General features: G+C 38.9%; 2 protein-coding genes across 2 annotated transcripts in view; one reads left to right on the forward strand and one right to left on the reverse strand.

Moving 5' to 3' along the window:
- The first annotated feature begins 1,969 nt into the window (after nt 1–1,969).
- On the forward strand, nt 1,970–11,152 carry pef1.S (penta-EF-hand domain containing 1 S homeolog). The gene is made up of 5 exons (XM_018249572.1): nt 1,970–2,015; nt 3,976–4,258; nt 4,798–4,953; nt 7,017–7,160; nt 8,167–11,152. The coding sequence occupies exons 1-5, from the start codon at nt 1,992–1,994 to the stop codon at nt 8,394–8,396; spliced, it is 837 nt and encodes a 278-aa protein (XP_018105061.1). The 5' UTR covers nt 1,970–1,991; the 3' UTR covers nt 8,397–11,152.
- A 9,002-nt stretch (nt 11,153–20,154) lies between these two features.
- The window catches only part of tinagl1.S (tubulointerstitial nephritis antigen-like 1 S homeolog), a 33,192-nt gene continuing 27,293 nt past the window's right edge, over nt 20,155–26,053 (reverse strand). Inside the window, exons 9-12 of the mRNA XM_018249574.2 lie at nt 25,785–25,830; nt 25,423–25,546; nt 22,929–22,974; nt 20,155–21,196 (exon numbers count right to left, since the gene is read on the reverse strand). Coding sequence (XP_018105063.1) covers nt 21,053–21,196; nt 22,929–22,974; nt 25,423–25,546; nt 25,785–25,830 — 360 coding nt within the window. The 3' untranslated portion in view covers nt 20,155–21,052. The remainder of the gene's footprint in view (nt 21,197–22,928; nt 22,975–25,422; nt 25,547–25,784; nt 25,831–26,053) is intronic.

The raw sequence follows: 26,053 nt of genomic DNA on the forward strand, positions 1-26,053 counted from the left end.
TGACTCAGCTGTACCTGTACTTGTATTAACTGTGCCTTTAACTGCTCCTAGATAAATCTGGCAAAAAGTTAGTGACATTTTGGAGGGGCAGCTTGGGGCTGTTTACTAGTATTAAAACCAAAAAATTGCCAGGGAAGCTTAACATCACGTTTAAATAAATATTTTTGTTCCCTATTTCATGTTGGCAATAACATGGGATAAAATACACTTTCTTCACGTTTATAAAAATGCTAATGAAAATATATTTATAATTCAGTATAAAAAATCAGGGGATGTACCTACCCTACTAGGCAGCTAATCCACATAAATAGGAATTTGACTCCATTTCAGTGGGAAATGTTCTTAATTAGTTGCTTCTCCATTTTTGCTATTTTAAAGACATACTGTATTTACAAAAGTACCTGTATTGTAAACTGTCTTTCTTTCACTAAAAAAAATAAAAAGTTGTGATTGAGTTTGAACTTTGTCAGATTTTCATTTTTAAGGGATTTTATTGAATATGGATAATTGTATTTTCACCAATTTTAACACCATTTTTACTGCAAAAATATGCCATTCCCTGCTTTTGTGAATTACCCCCACAAATCTAATTCAGGTAGACTAATACAGGTCCTCAAATATGATGACTTTGGAACTATAGTAATATTGAACAATGGAATTCTAAAAAGCCACAAGAGTGTATGTTTATTTTTGCTATTCATTTCACTTTTTAAGATGGGCTATTAATATTGCATTGTTTAAAGTACAACCTTTCTTGTTCTGTCTATAGTCCCATATATTTTAGGGGTTTATATTTCTATTTACAATGATGTTTGGAGGCAAATACTTTATTAACTGTGAATTGTAAAATTAAAAAAAATATTCCATCTTGAGGTGTTCAAAGCATCAAATCATCTCCATAATCATGTGTCACTATTAGGGTTGCCATCTGGCCAGTAAAAATAATGTTTAATACCAATGTTATTAATAGGAAAAAAGGGCAAGAATATAGGAAGACCGGTATTTTATTCCAGAAAAGGTTGCAACCCTAGTCCCTATACACCGAAGAGGCAGTGAGGATGTGTATCCAGCCAACCACACTTTGTAGAAAGACTGCAGCAGCACAATTCCCAACAAGCGGCTCATGAGCAACACGTTCCTCACTGACCCCTTGGGTGTAGGGTTGCCACCTTTTCTAGAAAAAAAAACGGCCTTAGCCCTGCCCAAAGCCCCACCCCCAATCCCGCCCAAAGTCCCACTCCTAGTGTGCTGTCTTTGCCAGGCTGTCCGCACCACACAGCTTTTCTGTTTATGACTGTCCGCACACTCCCCCTGCACTTGATTCTTTAAAGACGCCAGTCACGCTGCCCACAAATTTCATCATGCGAGACTGTGACGTCACGACAGTGCCATGGCGTCCCTGGTGCCGCAGCTGGGGATATCAAGTAGGGAGCAGCGAAGCTGCTTAAAACTAAATGGCCGTTTCTCCCCTCAGAATGTTACCGGCAGTGTAATTGACAGTATTATTTTAATAACGGCACCGGCCTTGAGACCTGTTAAATACCGGCTGGGTGGCAACCCTACGTGGTTGTTGCCCCCCAGTGGTCTCAACACATGTATTTATTTTTTAATTCCAGACTTGGAGGCAAGTTTCGGTTACATAAAAACTGACAAACAGACCCACCTATAGGCTGCCAGTCCACATACAGGCCATTAAATAGCAAAGTACATATTATTTCACAATCATACGACTTTTTTTCATGTTTGTGTTACTCCCCAACTCCTTTCATTGGCACACACAGTACAACTGCTATTACGCATTGTGGGACTTGCGAGATCCGGCCTAAAAAGTAATTTAACTACCCAAATAGCAGGTGGTTGTTTGTTACTAAATGTACAATTGTCTTCCCATAAATCTACATAGTTCCGAAAGTCGTCAGCAATTTAGCACGCGCTTTATGCCAACTATATCCGCCACACCTCCCGGTTTGGAGTGTGAAGTCATTTGCAAAATGGCGAGTTATTCGTATGGCCAGGTGAGAGGAACGGAGAATAGTGCAGTGATTTTGGTGGTGAAGCGTGAGGAGGTGGTAGTGGAGTGAATGGAGAGAGGAGGGGAAGAGAAATGCTAGCGCTGTTGAATTGGATGGGCAGTATTTCCTGGCTGTGTTACAGATGTAGTGAAGTGAAATGTGTGTAGTTTGGTTGAGAGTCATGGGGCAGTGATTGGTGCATGGAGAACACAATCTGCTGGGAAAAGTTTCCAGGCTGGTTTTTATTCCTAAGTAGAGCTAGAACTGTAATGTCATTTATATGATTGTCTGTTGTTAGTTTAAGAAATATGGGGCATTTAGAAAATACAATGGCGAGTTTGGTTGCTGGGGTGAGCCACTCCTCATGAGCAGACAATGGTGTCAGCTGAAGGCTGGAAAGATCCAGTAAAAGAAGGGTAATCATTTAAAAGTCATTCATAATTAAATATGAGGACCATTGGAAAAGCTGCTTGGAATAGGTCCAACTATAGCCTATTAATGTGAACATGAACTTCCCTTTTAAGTGCATTGGTAAATGTAGAAATAGGAAATGTAATTAGCCCATTACATGTTTCTTATTAGTAGTTCATTGAGAAACAAACGTGAACTTATTCATCATGACAAATTGCCATTATCTGATGATGACATCTTGTTAGTATTATCTAAAAGGAATTGAAGCTCCCAGTGCTCAGTTTTTCACCCACAGCCCAACTACATGCAGAAATCATGGTCTGTTCTTTTCACTGTTGCTTTGCTCAGGAAAGACATGAGAGGTTGTCTGATGTTTTTTTCTGAAAAGGGCAACATCAGAAGAGTTCTCTGTCTTTCTTCTGAACAGGTTCTTCTAGACTGTACAGTCAGACGGCACTCGGGACATAGTGTGTAAAAAATAAGAATGTGCAAGTTCATTATTTACTCTTCTAAAAATAGAACTGAGAAAAGTTGTGTTATGGGCTGATTGGAAATTTCTCCAAAAACCCTACTAACACTGCAGATTTATGGGTTATTTAATACAATCATAATTTTTAGCCCCGAGTCAAACTGGCATCATATAGTATTTATGCCTCCAAAATGCTAACCTTAATAGGTTTGAAGCTAAAACGCGAGTGTACTTTGCAAAAGCACGTTTTACAAATCTGTAAATGTCTAATATCTTTGTATTTTCGTATTTCCTAAAGAAAAGGGACATCCAGTACGGGTTTACTACCTAGGAGCAGATTTATCAAAATGTAAGTTCCGATTTAAATAAATAAAACCCATTTTCTTTTATTCCTTTGGGATTATTAGAAGGAGATTTATCAATAGGTGAAAATTAGAACTCACCATTTGATAAATACACCTCAAAAATCCAATAGGAATGAATAGAACATGGGTGAGCTTTTATTCATTAAAAATCTTAACTCGCATTTTGATAAATCTGCCCCCTAATGTATATGTCATGGGAGTGATTTCCTGAACATTTCTTACTATAAATAAAACCCATTTTATTCAATTTTAGTTGAATGAGTGGCTGTAAAAGAAAAAGAAGCAGTCTTTGAAATGTAACCAAGATCTTATTGTCCAGTGTTTTGTGGTTGTGTTCTAATCCAAGAAATAAAACATTTGTGTTTGTCCATAGAACAAGAGCCATTGGAAATGTTTGCCTTTGTATATTTTTCATCCTTATACTAATTCTAGAGTTTTCTGTGACACCTGGGAAGGCTTGGCATGTGATGGCATGCCCTCAGTTGGCAGCTAAGTCATGACAATTTCAACGATTCATACAGCTATACCATAATGTTTTGCTTATACTTGTATGAACTGCATACCTAAACAAGTAATTATTTAATTTGCATAATTGCAGATGTATTTCTTCAGTAGCATCTCCCAGGCTTCAAGGCATTTATGCAGTAATTGAAGTGTAATCCTGTTGGTAGCTGTACATGTAGCTGAAAGTAACAAGTTAACTTTTTTTTTGTGCTAGGGATACCATGGAGCAGCTGGACAACCTCCAGGCGCACCTCAGGCAAACTATTATGGAGGACAGCAGTATGGAGGAGGTGTTCAGCCTGGAGCTGGATATGGGGGGCCAGCTCCTGGTGCACCTTATGGCCCACCATCTTCTGGGGGAGTTTATGGACATCCTATCCCAGGTAGTGCTCCACCTGGAGCTCCTGGAGGCCCCTATGGGGGACAAGCACCAGGGGGACCTTATAGTGTCCCAGGTTCCACCCCTTATGGAAACCAACAACAGGGAGCACATACTGGTAAGTGGGTTCCTTGGAGAATTTGTATGAACAAGCAAGTAAATCTGCAACTTTCTGCTACAAGGCATATGTTTTTTTTTTAGGTTTGTTCCATTTGAAGGGTGTTTTGTATAATTCATTCAGCTACAAGAATATTAAGCCAAAGGCCATGCTGCATGGCACTATATTTTTAAGACTGAGATGTCAAGACTTTTTTTTCCCTTTAATAAATAAGGAGGTCCTCACATTGTGCATGACCCTTTTGTAAAGCGAGATGTTTCAGTGATCTTTTTGTTATTGGTTGATAAACATCATGCTTTGGGATAGTACAGGAGGGATATGTGGAACCATTGCAGTATACAATTACATGTCATGTTTTATTTTGCTTTCCTTTATATTTAATACAAATTGTTTGACTTTTTCATATTTTATTAATATCCTGTCAAGCAACCATTGTTTTTTTTTTTTTTTTAAATATACATTTTGTAGAGAGTTTATATAGTAAATATTTCTGTTATGTTAGTATATAAACTAACTTTGCTTTTTAACCTATTTTCCAGGAAACATTCCTCCAGGGGTGGATCCAGAGGCTTTCTCGTGGTTTCAGACTGTTGATACAGACCGCAGTGGCTGCATTTCCTTGAAGGAGCTGAAGCAAGCACTGGTCAATTCCAACTGGTCATCGTTTAATGATGAGACCTGTATGATGATGATGAGTGAGTGTTTTGATAAGTTCTGTGTTGTTCTATATTAGCGTCTACCAGCTTAGACATTTTCACAGTTATAATAAGGCGGTTATTTGTTAATTTTATTCCAGTGATCAAATAGTTATTGGAATCATGGTTGTAAAGTTAATTGATGAGGCCAAATAAACACAACATGTGAGCTTACTATAAGATAAACCAGTTCACAAGCATTGTTTATCTGCTAGGCTGTGCGTTTGAAGGTTAAAGGAATTAAACTAAACCCTATCTAAAGAAGTAGCTAGAAATGTTGTACGCTGTGTTTTGGGCTTCTATACCAGCCCAAGGCAACCACAACACTTTAGCAGGGAAGATCTGTGCCCCAGTAGCTCCCCATCTTCTTTTCTGCTGATTCACTGCACATGCTCTGTGCTGCTGTCACTTACTGAACATAGGGGCCAACACACAATATACTCAATATAGCATATACATTTCACAATATAAGACTGATATAAGGTAAATAGGTCAGATTATTGGTACATGGCAGCTCAGATACCCACACAATTAGCATCAGAATTCTAACAATCAGCAGATATTACAGGCAAACCTGATTTTCTGCTTGACGATTTGCAATAACTACTGAGCATGTGTGTGTAGCAGACACTCCTAACAAAATCCAAAATAAGAAACTCCTGTGACTATTTTGAAGGCCTAGATGAGTACTGTTATGGAGATGCGGAACATTTAGGCTGCTTCAAAAAGTTCAAAATATGTAATTTCTAGCCATATAAGTTTTTAGGGTTTAGTTCTCCTTTAATAGTGTCTGCAGCAATAACTTAATCCAATTTTTTGCTCTTGTGCTTCTGTAACATGTTCTCCTCCTCTCTTCCGAATCCACTTTGGCTATTTCTTCTTTGATTGCAAGCGCTTTGAAGGGGAAAAGATTCTTCTGCTATAACACAGTTAAAAACCCATTTGCAACTACGTATTCGATGTGCCTACTTGTGAAACCCACTGCCACGAACCAACAATGACTAAGTAGCGTCATGACAAAGCTTAGAAGCAGAAGTTTAAATTGTAGTTCTCTATGTACAAGTGCAGATGGATTGATGGGTGAAACCACAATTGCTTAATGTTGTCATTTGATTTGTGAAGGAGTATAGATCCACTATTAGGTTGTTAAGACTAATGTGCCTAAACAAAACAAAATGCATTGCTTATAATATATTTTTTATGACTATAGAAAAACAATCTTCCTTAAAGGAGAACTAAACCCATAAAATGAGCGTGGCTTAAAATGCCATATTTTATGTACTGAACTTAATGAACGAGCCTAAAGTTTCAGCTTCTCAATAGCAGCAATGATCCAGGACTTCAAACTTGTCACAGGGGGTCACCATCTTGGAAAATGTCTGCGACACTCACATGCTTAGTGGGCTCTGAGCAGCTATTGAGAAGCTAAGTTTATGGGTTATCGCAAATTATCAAGCAGAAAATGAGGTTGGTCTGTAATATAAGCTGATGCTATTGGATGGAATATTATATTCTGATGCTAGTTGCACTGGTTTCTGTGCGGCCTATTAATTACTTATCAGCCATATATTGTGACATTTATAGTCTGTGTATATTTTTTTTGTATATTGTATATTTTGAGTGGGTCCCTAAGCTCAGTAAGTGACAGCAGCACAGAGCATGTGCAGTGAATCAGCAGAAAAGAAGATGGGGAGCTACTGGGGCATCTTTGGAGGTACACATCTTTACTGCTAAAGGGCTGTGGTTGCCTTGGGCTGGTACAGAAGCCCAAAACATATTGTACAACATTTATAGCTACTTCTTTAGTTAGGATTTAGTTCTCCTTCCAATGTGGCAATTATCAGAAATGCATATGGCTGCTTCTGCTGTTGGTACATCATTAAATCTAGATTTTTTTTTGCCTTTGAGGATTACATATAGAGTTCCTGCTCCCTATACACCGCTTATCAGTGTTTTAATGCCTGCAATCCATGCAATGGAAATTACATTTAAAGAACAATGACTTCCTGTGTTGAACATATGCTTGTATGATATAACATTTTGGTCTACCTTCTTCCTCCTAGATATGTTTGATAAGAGCAACACTGGGCGCATTGATTTGTATGGATTTTCAGCTTTATGGAGATTCATCCAGCAATGGAGAAACATGTTCCAGCAGTACGACAGAGACAGATCTGGCTGCATTAATCAAGGAGAATTGCATCAAGGTATTGCCTATAGTATTTTAATGGTTACTTTAAAGAAGCAGTATACCCCCCCCCCTCCCGTTCAACATGAGTTCAGTGGATAGGGCTTGTGATATAGTAAGCCTTTTTTAATATGTTTTAATATTTATTGAGAAATACTCCATGTCTGTCCTTGCTAGGTAGATAATTGGACTACCAGAGCGTAGATAGTCCCTGCTTAATGGACTCTTGCTCAGGGCTGTAGAGTATTGGACAGGGCTTATTTGTCATGCTCTATGTAACCTGTTCCTTTTCTTCTTTTTTTTCCAGCCTGAATGGCTATACATCAGTTTATTTATATACTATAGTAGTCTTTCTGAAGCAAACACACAGTTTTTATCAGTGCATGGTAACAGTATATTATATGTTTATTACTTTAAAAAGCTTTCATTTTTGAGGTGTTAGTGGCACCAGCTGTCTTTATTCAGCAGCTCTCCCGCTGGTTGCTAGGGTCCAAATTACACTAGCAACCATTTATTGATTTGAGTAAGAGACTGTAATATGAATGAGTGGGTCTGAATAGAAAAGACGAGACCAAAAGTAGCGATAACAATACATTTGTAGCCTTATGGAGCATTTGTTTTTTAGATGGGGTCGTTAACCCCCATTTAAAAGTCAAAAAGAGTCAGAAGGCGAAGGCAAATAATTCAAAACTAAGAACATTGTAGGGATTATATGGGAAGTGTTACTAAGGTTTCTAATGCATTCTTGCCTATTTTCACTATTAACATAGTTATGTACAGGTTTCATTATGCGAGCATTAACATGTTAATATGTAGATATTTGTTAGAATAAATATAATGTAAATATTCACACAACACTGCAAATTCGGGGATTATACATTCTCTTCTGCAGAGATTACCAACCATGCTGAACTGCATGTACACTCATTTGTTTGCATTGTTTTTGCATCCATTTCTCTACCAAGTCTTGTTTTGCTCTTGTAACAGTGTGCAATCTGTATTGTGTTTCCTCTCTCCTATTCCAGCTCTGTGTCAGATGGGTTACCAGGTCAGTCCACAGTTTGTGCAGTTTGTGATGTCCAAATATGCTCAGAGATCTGCACAGCCAGGGCTGCAATTGGATCGATTCATACAGATTTGCATCCAACTGCAGAGCATGACTGAGGCCTTTCGAGAGAAAGACACTGGACTTGTAGGAAATGCCAAGCTCAGCTATGAGGACTTCCTCAACATGACTATAACACGGCTTCTGTAAACTGGACCCCTTCAAGCTTTCTACTCTTCGATGGATCCTCTTTTATCTTTACTCTTCTGGAAGAGCAATGTAAAGTACTCTTACTCATACTATATTGGAGATGCTGCAAGTTTATCTTTTGTGTTCTCCTGTTTTGCCCAGTTTTTTTTTTTCCTCACAGGCCAACCTTTTGTTCCTACTTCTGACTTACGAGTATGATATATACCACCTTTTATAATGTAACTTCTCAGATTTAGTCAATGTTCTTGTACATGTAAGCTAATATTCATTCGATATTCATCTTATTGCACTTAGATGTCAACAAATGAACCACTAGATGGTGCTGTAGTCTTATCTGGTGTTACTGGGCCAGTTAGTTATACTGGACTCCGAGCAATGTTCTGTATATGGTGTCGGTTTATTTTTATATTGTTGCAGTTTTCTTTCTGTATATAGAACATATTTTATTAAGCTGATGCTTTCACAGTGACCGCTTAATACTCACTTTGGTACACCCCTATATATTTATCAAATGTATAGTAAAAGCTCCCTGCAAGGAACTTCTTGTCAAGACTCACCTGAGCAATGTATATCTGGAGCTAGTGCTCTCATTTTAGTCTTCCAAATCCTTAGGATTTTCCAGCAGTTCTATAACCTTTTCCTATCTGAAAAGTTCTTAAATTGACACAGCACTCAAAGCAGTGAGATGTGTCATTCTAGCAGAATGTGTAATTTAGCAATAGCTGTTCTCTAACAGGGCTGTGAAACAATAATCCACTATGCAAATTGCAGGCAGGCATGAAGGGTTTATTCAAGCACAGAAAGGAATTTGTTAAATCAGAAATTATCTGTATTTTTTTTTTTGCTACCACTTTGGAAGAAAATATTGATCATCCCAAAATTTAGAGCCAGATTGAAAGATGTGTATTACTTAAAACTAGGGATGCACCAAATCCAGGATTCGGTTCACGATTCGGCTTTTTTCAGCAGGATTCGGCCGAATCCTTGTGCCTGGCTGAACCGAATCCAAATCTTAATTTGCATATGTGAAATTTAGGGGAGGGTAGAGAAATCACGTGACTTTTCGTAAGTATTTTTGTCCAGTTTTTTCTTTCCTGCCCATAATTTGCATATGCAAATTAGGGTTCGGTATTCAAACTAATCTTTCACCGGGGATTCCACCAAATCCCAAAGAGTGTATTCGGTGCATCCCTACTTGAAACGAAATGCTTTTGCATTTTAGTGCAATTCAGTTGTATTGTCTTAAAGGGGTACTTTACAATTCTGTCTTTAGCAATGTTTTTCATTGGTCTCCAGTCAAAGATTATGAATTAAAAACTATTGATCTGTGATACTACAATTTTTGTAGCTGGTACTACTACTTTTCATTTAGGCCCTCTCCCATTCATATTCCAGTGTCTCATTTGAACCACTGCTTGTTTGCTATGGTGAATTGGACCGTAGTGTCCAGATAGCTTCTAGGCAGCTAAATAATTAAAAAAATTAAAAAAAAACTAATTATCTCAATATATCACTTTCCATATGATACTAAAATTTAATTTAAATGTGAACTACCCCATTAAACTTCCAAATGTAACAATATGCATTTAAATCAATATCTTAAGTAGCAAACATTAGTTAATTGGGTACTGTGTTAATGTTGGTTGGAGGTCCCTTACTTCATACACAGTGACAAATAGTGTGCATGACTTATGAAGGTTTCTTAGGCTTTTTTTTAATTTAGCAGTGATTGCCAAAGCTTGTAAAATTCCATTCATTGCACTTCTGCAATACCGTTAAAGGCCAAATGAACATTGTTTGGGTTGAAAATTTCCCTTTTCATTCCTTGACTTCTTGCCGCCGTTAAGGCAGAATTCCATGAAAGGAGGATGCGTTTTAAGCAGCTTAGATCCCCTTCAAACTATGTTGCCATGTTTTATATAGGATCTGAAAGAAGAATTTCAGGACTACACAGCAAACCAAGATGATGACGTATGAAATAAACAAAATATATATTAGTCTGTCTTTCTGTCAAGTGGCTGGTCTGATGTATTTTAGGAACTTAAGAATACCATTGGCTGCAAGGGAATTGCCTCTAGTAGCCTGTTCCTGCCATTTTGAATGGTGGTATTTATTGGGAATGAATTTTAAAAAATTGATTGTTTTAAGGTGCCAAGGAATACAGGGAATTACTCCTTCATAATTAGAAGGCAAATTCTTGGGTAGGGTTTCTTACTGTAATGCACTGTAGTGTTTATGCATGGATAGATATCTTCAGTGTTAATACTTTGGTTAATGATCATGTGTATTGCACTTTTCTGGATTTTTAGATAGGTAGTGATAAGTTTAGCTCACCATACATTGAATAATCTGGTTGTGTAGCCAAGATAGCGATTTGTTAAACCCAGAATGGTACAAATCAAGATTCTCTCAATGTTGACCATCTGGACAGTAGTTCATTGTAGGGCCTGTAGAATATAGATTGCAGACACAACCTAATCTAATAAGTACCAGGCCAGATATGTGTCTCAATAGGAAAGAGGTTATCAGAATAAGTTCAGGCTGTGCATTGATGGCTTTGAGTGTGTAGCTAGCCTCCCCTGCTGACACCTGGATATTTTAGTTACTTTATTACGTACGCTGCCAAATAAACCTTTGCACTGGGCAGTCTATGTCTAAGCTCAAACATGAATTGAAAGGGATGTCCTCTATCTGTTGCTTGGGGAAATTTTTTTTTGTAATTTTTAAGCTTTGAATAAATCTAATCTGATACCATGGTTAAAAGGCTATTGTTTTTGCCAAATTATGCTAATACCAGAGCTGAAAATCGGCCTGCTGAATACACTGGCATTAGCCTCCTGTCTGTTGGGCCGGGTGCAGGCCAAGACCACACGCAGCAGAATTTATTACAAGAATGCAAACTAATGTTTTGGCACTGAAATGTGGCACCAAAATCCATTTGGCATTAGAATCCAGAAGGAAGGTTACATCTGCACATCATGGGGCAAATTTACTAAATTCGCCAGCATGACGTCATTTCAGAATTTAACCCATTTACTAACGGGCGCTCGTGTAACTTCGCTAGCAAAGGAGATAGTCTCTAGCGGTACTTCGCACCCTAACACCAGGCAAAGTTGCGATCTAACTAACGTAACTACGCTAATTCACTGAGCTTGAGATTTTACTGAACGTTACCTCTTGTGCCAGACTTGCCTTCGCCACCTCAGACCAGGTGAAGTGCAATAGAGTAGATAGGACTTGGTCAAAACATAGTTGAAAAATGTTCTAAGTCCCAAAAAAGGCTGGCGTCTTTTACTTTTTACAAGGTGATACGCTGCAAAAGATCGTAATTTTTTTGGGGTACCTGGCTTCCCCCTACATTTCCTAACATATGGCACATAAACTATACACTGGGCACATGTGTAGGGCAATATAACAACTCTAGTTTATTTCATTAAGCTTCCCGGGCTTGTGTAGTGTAATGTATTGGCTGCAACATATACGGCCATTCAATTTTAATTTCCCTTCGTATGCGAATTAGGCAACGATAGCGCAACTTCGCTTTGCTTGCCGCAGCCAGCGTTCGCTGCCCTGGACGCAACTTCGAATTTTAGTGAATTAGCGTTGTCCTGGCGAATCTACGCCTGGCGAAGTGTTGCAATGTCAGCGAAGCAGTTGCTGGAGCAATTTCGGAGGTAAGTAAATTTGCCCGATGTATTTTATGTGTAAAAATCCTTAGCAGGTGGGTGCCTTCAACTTTATAAAAAACAAAGCAAAAAAGGCTTAAACCCCATTTGAAATAACCTGAGTAATCCAATTGGAATCGTATCATTAAAAGGAACATTTATTATATGCCCCAGATAGATTAAAATAACCCTGCCCTTTAAAACCATGCTGCAGGGTGACTGGGCACCCAAATCCAGAAGTGGCACTGAAAAATACCAAAAAAGTTTGGGGGAAATGGTTAGATTGGGTTAAATAATGACATTAATGTTTTCAGTGTACTGTTTGCTAACTCTCACCTCAATAATATAAATGTTGATAAAGCATATTGCTATTTATAACCGTTTATAGCATCCTGGAAGATGGATGGGGATGTCACTGTTATAACAACATAACTACTGTAATGTGTCTGCTGTTGTAACTGGCTTCATGCCAGGTAAAGCCACAGCCCTAAATATTAGATGCCTTTACATGAACCTAGCTGCTACACATGACACCTGTGGACAAAGCGCAGCATTAGATATAGCTAAAGCATTTGATACAGTTGAATGGCAATATTAATGGTGGGTCCTGCACTGTTTAACCTTGGTCCAACATATATCCGTTGGATAAAACTTTTATACTATGCACCTAAGGCTTCCATATTAGCTAACCGGACCAACCGCTAGACTTCTCACTTGATCGGGGTACAAGGCAGGGGTGCCCCCTATCCCCACTGCTGTCTGTCCTTGCCATGGAGCAGTTTGCCAAGGCAATAAGGTGACACACTGGCCGTACAGGATGGCACCTAGGGGAGAGGGAAGAATGTACACAGCTGCATGTGGGCAACGCCTAGATATACTTGGTGGATCAAGGCCTTTCCTCAAAGCTTGCTAAACTTGACCACTAGATTTGCTTACTTATTGGGACTGGTAACAAGCCTAGCTAAATCAGTGAACCCAATAGTATATAGCCCGCAACCCCCCCCCCCCCCAGAACCTTCAAAACTTCCAGTTGCAGATAAATTCACCTACCTGGGAGTAGTGATCAAACTGCCTATATAATCTGAATTCTATAATGTATATGTACTTCTAGTATTGACCACTATAGCTGCCAATGTCAACACCTGGTAATCTCTACTACAGAGTCCAATAGGCAGAGTAAAAAGAATCAAGATGTTACTACTCCCTAAATTAACATGTTCTTCTAAAGCCACCCCTCTCAGTGCCCTCAGTATGTAGATATGTATAGCTTGCAAAGTTCCAGTTAGAAGATGGAGTTTGCTGCATTCTTCAATGACATTATGTAGGATCATTTGCTGTTGTAGCTTCTGTCACTAGCTGCAAGGCATATTCTTTTGATGATTGCTCATTATTGTTAAACCAACAAAGTTACCCATGTAGCCTTTAGGCAGTGTCTCATAGAACCAGTGTTCCCTTGAATTCCTTCTTGTGTGCTTATTTTTAAAAACTGTGTGCTCCAGTCAAAATAAATGTAAAAATGTATTTACACACACAATTTTTTTGTGCTGGCGATGTGAGTGCACTTAGTGGGAGCACTACATGCATCCCTTAAATAGTGTAGGTTTTGTGAGCAGCCACAGAGCAACACAGGAATATTAGAAATTGAGTTAAATGAAGTAATGCCACCAGATCCACTGTTTCTCTGGTACTTTTCTGCTAGACAATAATACCAGCAGTCAACACTTACTGTACGTATAGGGGTAGGACTCCACGAGCGATTGTGTCGTAATCCGACACGCTACGACAAAAATAAGGTAAGCAATAGAATTGTCGCATGGTGTTGCAGCGTTGAACCAACGCTACGCAACTGACAAAAATCTCATAAATACTTAAAATACCTTTCTCTAACTGGGATTGATGCATGTAAAATACTTTGCATGCCCTTTTCATATCAGGGCATGTCTGTGTATTTTACTGATAAGACATTCTGTGGATGCATATATACTACTTCATATAATCTTTGCCATCTGTGTAACAGTCTATTGGTGTTTTTTTTGTTTTGCTTTCAGCATGATGGGGCATGTATGCAGATAATACACTTACCCGTATATCATGACAGGAAACATGTAACTTCTTGAATGTAACCGTGGTCTCTGTTCCTAGATTTTATTGCAATGTAAAGCTATAATTTCAGGCCTATTATTGCATCTGGCAGACTGCTAGTTATGTTTTTTATTCTTGTTGAATTCCCTGCTGTCTTACATACTAATACAGAATACAGGTGTACATAACAGGTCTGGCTGCTACAAATCCAGGTGGGATAAAGGATAAATGCTTCACTAAACAGAAGCTAAGTCATTCTGAAAGGTGAATGGCACTGCAGGGCAAACACAGTATTGGCCTATAAATGTTATGGTCTATCTGTTAAAAAATCTTTCAGTTTAAGAAGTTATTCTCTTTGTTTCCCATCTGTACTGAATTGATTTGGCTACTGGTATCTATAAATAAAAGATAAGGGACCTCTTAAAACCAGATAAAAAAAGAACTCTTTTCTCATGGGCCCCATCTATCCATACATCCCTGCTTAACTCCGACAGAATCTTCCCAGGAATTCTGCAAGTTAACCAATTCTTGAAGTCCACTGCAAATCAGTTCCAATAATGTTCCAACCTTTCCAAGTTAATTCACTGGCAATAACACCCTTCTGAACCACTGTCCCTAATGCTGCTTACTAACTGCAGTATAATTTGCTGACGTATCTCTGTCCAAACCCTGGAGTCTCTAAGCAACTACCATCATCTATATTTTTAGGCCCTTTTTTTCTGGAGCAATCCTCTAGCTGGGTACACTTTTTTTAGGTTCTAGGCCTAAGGGTCCTCTAGAGGTGCCATCCAGCTTGGCCCTTCCTCTTTGCACGTTTGATCTGCTTATCTCTCAGCCTGCTTTGTTAGGACTCATCTAGTTTCTCAACTTCTTTCTGGCTCCCTCCGTATTTTTAATTCTGAACACACTAAGGGAGTTATTTACTAAAATCTGAAAAATTTGCATTGTTTTAGTACAACCACTTTGACCAAACTCCCATCCACATTTTTACCGTATTTATAAATAACGGAACTTGAATAAAATCTTGAAAAAATCCTGTCGTGTTATTTTTTTTTTTTTTTATTTGACGCCCGAAAACAGTTTTTTTGGATTTTCGCCTGAAAACCACTTATTATTTGGATTGTTGTAAGAAAACCAGCACAGATTATGATATCTTCCAATTGTAAACTTAACATCTGTCATTGACTTATAGATGACTTATACATGAACATGGCAGGTTTGAGCTGGACTACTTATTTCTTCTGACTTTTAGCAGCCTCTGTGTTTAACAATTCAAATTAAAACATTAAAATTGTGTTTTTCCCCTTTAAAACTCAGACCGGAAAAAATTGGACTTTAATAAATAACCCCCCTAAAACTAGAGCTGGCTTCAAGTCATTGATGATTAAACCTACCCAACACCCACACCAGATTGGCAGGGAACCACGTCACATGGTGGAGTGAGTACAGAGGATTTCAAACCACATAGTTGAGGGCTCTATCTGCTTAAGATGTTTTTAGATGCTAGTGTCCATATGTCTCTCTTTATAATAGTTGATTTTATAGTAGGTGTTGAAAGGGGAACTTACCTGATACCAACCAACACAGACTGCAGCAAACAAATCAAATGGATGGGATTTGTAGGAAGAAGGCTGCTTCTGATTGCAACAATTTCCCCTTTACAATTCACAGCCAAGTCTTGGGGTATGAGAAACAGATTAGCAGAAGAAATTGAGTAAAAGAGGGAAGTGTAAATAAAAAAACAAATACACTTGAGGTTAGATTTGTCTTAAACCATGTTTGGCTAGAGGATGTAGATTTGTAAATAATGGGCAATAAGGATGAGATTGTCATATAGAAAAGCTATTGTGAGTCCTCTCTCTCAGATTTAAGGTATGGAGATCCAAATTACAGTAAGTCCCCTTATGTGGAAAACCCCAAGTCCCAAGATTTCTGGATAACAGGTCCTATACCTGTACTGTGTAATAATATTTAGATTAACCTTTAAATGGCCAGAAACACATTTGCATTTTAATTAGTGCCACTCACATTCTGGTGTCCAGGACACAGGCAATTAGTATTAGTGAAACCCAAAATTGCAAAACAGTAAAGACACAGGACACAAGATTTATTTTATTTTTTTTAAATAAAATACTTTATGGGACAAATCATGTATTTTACAGTAAAGTAACAGAAGCCAGTCTCTTAGAGGGCTGTTTGTTATTTGCCTCTGTATATTGTGCCTCCGTAGACCTCAATATAGGGTATCCTGAATGTTTTATTATACCGTATATACTCGAGTGTAAGCCGTCCCGAGTATAAGCCGAGGTACCTAATTTTACCTCCAAAAACTGGGAAAGCTTATTGACTCGAGTATAAGCCTAGGGTGAGAAATGCAGCAGCTTCTGGTAAGTTTCAATCAAAAAATTGAGGGTTTCTGCTCCCATTGGAGGTGCCGGCGTCTCGTTTTTGGATGCCGGCAAATATTCTTGGAGACTATTCTTGGACGCCGGCGACTATTCTTAGACGCCGGCGACTGTTTTTGCGCTTGACCTGAGTATAAGCCGAGGTAGAGTTTTTCAGCAAATTTTGGGGGCAGAAAAACTCTGCTTATACTCGAGTATATACGGTAGTTCAGCATTCAGTTCTCAGATATTCATCTGCTAGTTTGTCATTCTCACCACTGTCTGACTGCTAGGGTCTTGTGATCCTGACAATGCAGGCGATGATTTAAAGGCAAGACTGGAAATTTCTGGCTACAATCTATTATCACATCAGGCGATAATAAATAAGAACACCGTATCTTGTCCCAAAATGGATGATTTCCATGCATTGCTTATGTGTGTTGATGGCATACTTTGTGGCGCCAGTAGTGCTAGCAATGAAAACATATGCAGTGCTTGTTTTTACTGCAACAGTTAACAAAATGTTCATTTAAAGGAGAACTAAACCCTAAAAATGAATATTATTAAAAATGCCATATTTTACAAGTTTCATGTATTGAACCAGCCTAAAGTTTCAGCGTCTCTATAGCAGCAGTGATCCAGGACTTCAAACTTGTCACAGGGGGTCGCCATCTTGGAAAGTGTCTGTGACACTCACATGCTGTTAGTGTATAGAGGTTGGCTTGCAATATAAGCCGATGCTAGATGGCTGATTATTAAATTCTGATGCTAATTGCACTGGTTTCTGTGCTGCCATGTTGTAATTATCACTGTATTAATTACCAATGAGCCTTATATTGTGACATTTATATTCTATGTGTACTGTATATTGTGAGTTGGTCCCTAAGCTCAGTAAGTGACAGCAGCACAGAGCATATGCAGTGAATCAGCAGAAAAGAAGATGGGGAGCTACTGGGGCATCTTTGGAGGCACACATCTTTACTGCTAAAGGGCTGTGGTTGCCTTGGGCTGGTACAGAAGCCAAAACATTTCTAGCCTACTTCTTTGGTAATGCTTTAGTTCTCCTTTAAGTTGAGTGTACAACTGACTATCACATAAACAATCGCATAGAGCTGAACGTTAAGCTCTATAGCTTACATGCAGGACTGCAGGAATGTGGTTACATAACCTTTATTAGAAATATTAGGCCCTCTAATGCTATGGGGATATCTGGTCCCCGCATTCCTTACACTGAACCCTTTTCTGTGAGCCAAATTAGCAAAGGAGTCTGACCAATCTGGTGTCTTATATACTGTATAGTGGGAAAGAAATGCACGAAACACAGCAAAGAATACCAGCTCTTTTGCGTGGCTGCATTGCAATGAGGCACAATAGAGAGGGTGAGCTGGAAATCACATGGCACGTAGCCTTCGGGAGTATTTAACACCATACACAGAGATTACACATGAAAGGGGCTCTGTTTGTATATGAGCCAAGGCTGATATTTCACAGATCATTGCACAGATATGTCACACAAATATCCCTCTGTGTATGCTGCACCAGGAGCAGGAATAGATCCATGAGTGGATAGTGGTATGGGCTGTGAGAACTTACTGGATGCAGCACCAAGTCATTGCTGCCATAATAAACTTTAACACTTGTTTTAAAAACTCCATCGTAAGCAGCATTCCCAATGATTTCCCTTACCGTCTGAACAAATCAAGTTCTTGTCCAGCAGAAAGAATTCAGTTGCTAGACCCAAGGCAAACACATTCAAGCACTCACCTTGCCTACACGTGGGCTCTGACAGTAAAGTTAGTAACAAGTGTGTGCAACTTTACACCATGTTTGTTAGGCATCGTGACTGGTGATTATGTACCTTACATGATCAGTCACTAGAAGCTGCTGAACACATGCTCTATGGTACGACATTTGTTCCCATGCCACCTTTAGAGAAATGCACAATACAACTGTGATTATTTCAGTTTGTCATTTTGTCTACATGAACTACTGCAACACTACTTAATAAACACATAATAGCATAAAGATTTGCTTTACTCTTGGGAATATGGGTATTATTCATTCATTTAGTCCAAATTGCCAAACTGCTTAATTGCTCGTTTTTGGGCAACTCTGCCGGGCCTACCCAAAATGCAGAAAATCAGCTAGATATTGATCAGAAAGGTTTAAAAACCTTGTTGGGGCGATGGCCGCATTAGTTTGATAATGGGGTCCACAACCCCCTATATCTTTGCAATCCAATCGTGTTGCCAAGTTCTAAAAATAAACAGCTAACTCCCACTACAAAGCATAAATGTAAGTGATACTGAAAGAAGGCAGTTCTGCATTACAGTGAAACAATTAAAGGGGTTATAAACTCTCCATAACAATGTCCCACTGCATCCTCTTAAAGATGCATGGATGCAAGAGAATTGACCAGTGAAAATGCTGCTAATCAGTACAATGCCAGCCATCTTGCTCACATACAGAGTTTGTGTCATTTTGGCTTAATAATATTACATTATTGGGGGTAGGACATACATGGAGCCAGAGTTAAGGTGGCCGAAAGTCAGCCTGATGTCGATCAGGAGGGTTTAAAAAACCCATCGAAACGAGGACCGCGTCTATTCATTGATGCTGTCCTCGATCTGACCGCCCGTATACTTTTCGTTGTGTCTACCTCGAGGTGGGCATATCGCTGGTTTGGCGACATCACCAAACAAGCAGATCTCCCAGGCTATGGACACCTTTAATCAGATCAGGTAGGATTCTTATTGGAGGATTCCTTTGTACACTGACAGCTGTTGGTCTTTGAGATCTGGGGAAAGCTTTAATGTCAGGCCACAAGAGCAGATTCAGGGAGATTAGTCGCCCCAGCGACAAATCTCTTCTTCGGGGCGACAATCTCCCCGTCTGCCTACCCCCTGCCCTCCGCCGGCTAAAATGAAAATCACTTGGGGGAAGGCACATGCGGCGTTTCATTTTCCGAAGTTGCCTCACGAGGAAACTTAGGGCAACTTCGGAAAACGAATCGAGGGCAGGGGGAAGGCAGTTTGGGGAGACTGTCGCCCGAAGAAAAGGAGATTTGTCGATGGGGCGACTAATCTCCCCGAATCTGCTCATGTGGCCTGACCGTAAAGCTTTCCCCAGATCTCAAAGACCAACAGCTCGAGTGGCCAGACCCTTACTGTGCAACATTTCTTTAATTTTACAACCCTTTAAGTTTACAACTCCCGTTGGAGTCTCCATCATGTTTAAACCATTGATAAAATGCCGTTGATTTGTTTTCCAGCAATATTTATGAAAACTTTGGTTGTGTTTACATCACTTTTAAATAATGAATATGTAGTGGTGTTTAGGTTTATGTAAAGAGAAATAAATGCATGCACTGTTGCCTAATAATCTGGGGCAGTGTAAGAGCATTGAGGCTTGGACAGGGTTATTGCTGGGGTGCAACCAGCTACAGGCAGGATTTTGCATATGAATCATGTCATTAAGGAGTGTATAAGAACACAACCTAGGGACCACTGGGGCTGAAAGTACATTGGTGGGAGAGAAGCATTGTCAGGCAGTGTTATGATATTCAATGCACCAAAAGCTTCTTTTCTTATTAAGCACCTATCATAAAACATTAGCAAACATACAGTATATACTGTAGCTGTGTATTATAATGGAAGGGTACAGGGTTATGGTACAGCCTGCCAGATGTGCTACATGTTTGCAAAGACATCACATTACAGGGAGTATAATAGCACACACATACAAAAGAATCATAAGTAAGAAAATTATACATTTCTAAAATAATATATATTATATATATTGTTTTTTCAAGAGATTATTAGCTCATTTCACACTCTTCAAATTCTGTCTAAGACCATATAAACACTATTGATTCATCCTGGGGGTAGGGTTACTCTTTCAGTGGGTGCCTTCCCTCCCCAACACAGTCACTCGTTTTACGCTCCTATAGCTTTGGGGCTGGCACAGAATGTCTGCCTTTGACAGGTTCACAGGACTGAGCATCCTTTGCTCATAGCACCAAACAATATGTTTCTGATCCCTACAGAGATTATAGGATTATGTGCACTATTATTCCATTGAAACCCCATGTGAATCTCCATGTGTCAGCACAACATGGTGAGCTTGATTACACACAGGCACTCTTGTTGTGCCACTGACGGGGGATGCGTTAAACTATCTTTGAAGTGAATGCTGAGTTGTGAGGACACAGCAGGGCTATGAGGTTCTGATCATGTAGCAGTTGTTTTTAAGGTTATACAATGATCCTGGTATAGGGAATACAAAATCTTTCAGTTACCATTTAAGAGATCTTTTTGGCTATGATGAAGAACTGTGCTATGCTTTAAAGACTTGTCTTCTTTCTGCTGCCATTGACAGTAAATTATATTCACTTCAAGAAACACGTATGTCCAAATATTCCCAAGCCTCACAGTGTCAATGTTAAAAGTATATAAAAATATCAGAATCCGGATGCAAGGGACTGGGTGCCTCGAAGCCATTCATATAAATATGTCCAGGAAAGCCATTACTTTTTGCGGGCGACATCTTCCATACTGACTTTGCCCCATACGCCTACAATGAAGGTTTCAATCTCACACTCATTGTTACCTCGAGCGATGCGGAAATATCCATCTTCTCCCCAGTCTCTACCCCAGGAATTGGCAGCCAGCTATTGAATTTAAGAAGAATTATTATCAGAGACAGGGTCTAAATATAGCTACAAATATAATTCAGGTACATTGCTATATACAAGAGACCAGCTACTAACCTGAAATGTGACACAGACTAAGATGTTCTGTATACAAACTATATATATTTACTGTAAATATGTGGCTGGTATAATTGAGAGGTACAGGGTTCTATAGGGCTGCGTTCATGAATTAATTTCCATATCAAGGGGAAAAAAACAACTCGCATCATAAAGATTGTGGTGTGAGTATATGTAAACAGCATCCATCTACTATAGAACTGACTGCTGATGATAGTTTGAAGTTCAGATGCTTTCCACTCTTTAAGCCAATCGGTGGAATGTGTGACATCATTAAGAATAACACACAGAATTTTAACCGGCTGAAAATAGTGTAGGATGTTTATGTAGAGTGATGCATCACAATTATATATCATACCGACAACACTTTTCTGTACAGTACACGCTTAAAAGTGCCAATGGGCTCAGCAATCCATTGTGAAACTAAATTACTCACACAGTTCTGTCCGATGTTCCCCATTCAAGAGAGTGGGAGCCACAGGAGGTGACCATGAGAGTTTTTCAGCTGGCTGAAAGGCTCTCCATGTAACAACCTTATAATGCACACCAATCATCAATACCTGTAAATGTGTATTTACTTCACAGTGTATAAATAATATATCCATGTTGTTAAACACAAGGATATTAAAAGTCACCATACAGTTTCAAGAACTGCTTAAAAGCACTCCTCCTGTGACCATGTCTATTAGAGGTCCTACATGACTTCAAAGATCCTTATATTTAGCAATAGGGGGTACAATATGCCATATATATTTCTCACACTCTGACTCCAAGAGCAAGCAATATAGGCATACATTTGATTGTAAATTTGAACCTCTTTATGGGTGCTCTGACGATATAATATATTACAGCCTTTGTAATATATTATATATATAATATATATATTGTAGCTGATCCACAAATTCTCAGCCGCCCTTTGCAGCAAGTTGTAATTTAACAGCAGCTGAAGTTTTACGTCTTTATTTTAAATCCTGATAAATATATGATGGGAATACAACATGTATTATTACTTATAACAGGTGTGTTATGACATAACTGTAATATAATATTGCCTTTGTCATAGAGGGACTGCTACAATATTGCTATACAAACTGGGAGAATATTACTAGGGATCCAGGATTCGGTTCTGGATTCTGCCTTTTTCAGCAGGATTCGGCCGAATCTTTCTGCCCGGCAGAACCAAAACCAAGTCCTAATTTGCATATGCAAATTAGGGGAGGGGAGGGAAATTGTGTGACCTTTTGTCACAAAACAAGGAAGTAAAGAATGTTTTCCCCTTCCCACCCCTAATTTGCATATGCAAATTCAGATTAGGTTCGGTATTCGGTTGAATCTTTCGAGAGGGATTCGGGGGGTTCTGCTGAATCCAAAATAGTGGATTCGGTGCATCCCTAAATATAACAAAATGGGAGAAACAATTGAATTGAGTGATTCATAAAAAGAAAGGGGGCTCCAGGGCCAACTCCAAATGTAACACTTCTGGTGATATGTTGGATACGTTTGCACTATAAGGCTAAGATGGCAGATAGTATAGCACTTGTTTAGTATTGTAGCTTTTTATAACATGTCACAACAATGATATAATGCTCTTTGATTCAGAGTTTCATAAGCAAATCTGTGTTATCTGTCTTACCCAGTATTTATGTGTCTGTCCATCTCTTCCTCTTTCCTCGCCCCATCTAATTAGAAAAGACCACAATGAGATTCTTATTTATGTTGTCGTAAAACAGTTATTGCAGAAAGTCATTTCATTTTTTACGTGAAAATTTGTAAAAGGATGGACATGCGTTAGCCGAAGCTAATGTTTAACACAAACAGTACTTAAAAAAGGTCAAGGAACTCCCAAATAAGATATTACAACTTTGAGGGAAAAGTGACGGGGAGGTCTTCTGTTTTCAGAGAATAGCAGGGGTGGGGATGAGACGCCCATTACCTTAGTAACAGGTATGAAGTGTAGAAAGGGGCAAAGGTATGTTTGTTTACGGAATGGAGCCACAAAAACATTCCTGAGCTGTCAGTTAAGGCATTAACATAAGCAAGCTTAACCATTAATATCAGTTATTGCAGTAGGCCACAGTACTTTCTGTGTTTGCATCCGCATGAATAGGAGTAAAGTATTGCTCCCTTTTTTAGACATGGAATGTACACTCACACGGACTGTTCACGCTGCTCCCATCGGGCAGACGCTTTCGCAGTATTAAAGCCCGAACAACCAGGCTGCGCGAAAGCTTTTTTCCACAAGCGATCAGACTCCTCAACTCACTGCCTGCCCTCCCACTACATTCCAGACCAGACACACCTGAACTGTGAACTTAACTTTGTGAACTGTTCATTTATTTGCACAATTCTAAAGGTTTACACATGTATATATCCAATTTCTGCCTATATATTGCACATTTCATGTTTTCATATTTATTGTGTATTTTTAAATGCCTTTTTGTGATATGTACTAGCTGGAGCCACGTAGTCTTGTCTCACTGTGTATTCGTATACTGCTGAGATGACAATAAAGTTTACTTTGTCTTTGACTTTGACTACACACTAATGGTATATTAGTAGAGCTGAAACTTAGGACACAAAGATTGAAATGTGGATAGTTACTGTTGGAATTATTTGAAGCTTTGCGATTGGCATCAGCTTATCATACCACACACACAGAAGTGACAGCACACAGAATGAGTAAGTGGGTAACCTAAATAGAGACCAGTAACACTACCTGGGACACTCCCATTTAGTGATGGGCAATTTTTTTCACCAACCATGGATTCACCGAAAAATTCCGCATTTCGCCATCTGCAATTTTTTTCGTGATACTGAGACAAAAAATCTTTGCGAAAAAAAGTCAAGCGGCAAAAAAAATTCCGCTACAAACAACGCCCATTGACTTTAATGCATTTGGACAAAAAGTCACCTTAAAGAGATACTGACACCAAAAAAATAACCTTTTTTTATATCCATCATAACATTGTCTTTGAATGCTATTTATAATTTTGCCATAAAAGTATTTTAGCTTTTATATTATCTTTCTTACCCCTATGTTCCTCTATGAGGGGGCTGCCATATTTGTGCAGCAGTAGTCAGCATTAGAATCTCTAACTGACACGCTGAGAAGGTTGGTAAAACAGTCAGGTTTAGGACCTTCAAGTAATTACTTACAAACGCAGAGCTATCAGCAAAAAATGATCAACGTGACCTATATGTAACTTTTAGGGGCCCATTTACTTAGTTCGAGTGAAGGAATAGAAGAAAAAGAACTTCGAATTTCGAATGTTTTTTTTTGGCTACTTCGATCATCGAATGGGCTACCTCGACCTTTGACTACTAAAAATCGTTCGACTATTCAACCACTCGATAGTCGAAGTACTGTCTCTTTAAGAAAAAACTTCGACCCCCTAGTTAGCCACCTAAAAGCTACCGAAGTCAATGTTAGCCTATGGGGAACTGCAGCTCACATCCTATACTTGTTTTGGTTTTGTATTTCAATAAAACTCATCAGTATTACAGTGTATTTCCCTCCACTATGCTAGATGTAATCTCTATACCCATACCACCAAGTGTTATTTCAGGAGTAAAGAGGTTTAGAAAGAGAAGAGGTATCGGGTGGAGTTCCAGCACTGTTCAAGTACCCATTGCCCCATTGGGAACTATGTCAAGGTTTCCTGCCTCTCCCTTCCTTACCTTTTCAGGGACACTTAAGCACATCTGTAACATAGGGTTACCTCATTCATATTAATAGGGTTGTAAAACAGCAAGAAAAAGAAAAAAGGCCACAGGCCAACAGCTTAGATGTAAAATTGATATCAAGTTTAATAAAGTGTTCTGATGAAGGAGAGGCAAATTAGACGTTCCTTATATGTGCCCTAGATGCTGTCTCTAGTTCACAGGAACCTTCATCTGAGAGTGGACAGAAGTAAGAAAAAAACGTCAGTGGTGTACCATTTTTTCCATTAGTATGCAAAGGAAATTCCAATATGTTAAATCAGAATTAGTTTCCTAAATAAAACAATGTCAGTAATCTTAGAAAGAAGGGAAAAGTTTTCTCAGACAAGAAACATGCATGACTTTAGGGACAAGTCATTTCCCCTTGAGCTTGCCAGCATTATTCTTACGCTCCGCAATGTTCTTACCCAGTAATCTTTACAGAGTGTGTCCCATGTCGGCGGTAATGCTCTGGTTCCCTCTCTGTCACTGGAGTGTGTCTGTAAATGCCACTCTTGTACATAAAGAAATCTTCGTGTACCTCCATTATAGCTTTAGAAAGAAGTGGTAGAGTGATTTAGAAACCTTGCTGAAAAGATAGTTAGATTATGATATGTATTTTCAGTTTGGGGTAGCCATTTTCAAAGGGGATAATGAGAGAGATAATGAAAGCTATGAGAAATCTCTCGCTCCAAGCTAGTTGGCTACTTTGGGTAAGGCAATAGTGCTGGGTTTACACCACAATGGAAAGAGTTACAAGTTTATTTAATCGTGAAATGGCCAAACTCACCTTGCACAGGTCCATTTTCGTACAGTTCCTTCATAATTTCTTTTTCCTGCAAAGTCATTGAGAAAAATCACTGAAGTGGTTAAATTATTATTATTAGCATTATTGTTTCGGTTGATTGTAATGCAACTAAGAAGAGGAAGTAATTTAGGTAGTAATTTAGTACAGGTTGGATAGCAGTGAGGAGGTATCACCAGAATTATTTATCGGACACAGACAAATCTGGGAGAAAGGGCTTATGGTTATTATCTGTGGGCAGAGGATGAACTGTG

The sequence above is a fragment of the Xenopus laevis genome, chromosome 2S, assembly GCF_017654675.1.
Source record: "Xenopus laevis strain J_2021 chromosome 2S, Xenopus_laevis_v10.1, whole genome shotgun sequence".
Classification (NCBI taxonomy): domain Eukaryota; kingdom Metazoa; phylum Chordata; class Amphibia; order Anura; family Pipidae; genus Xenopus; species Xenopus laevis.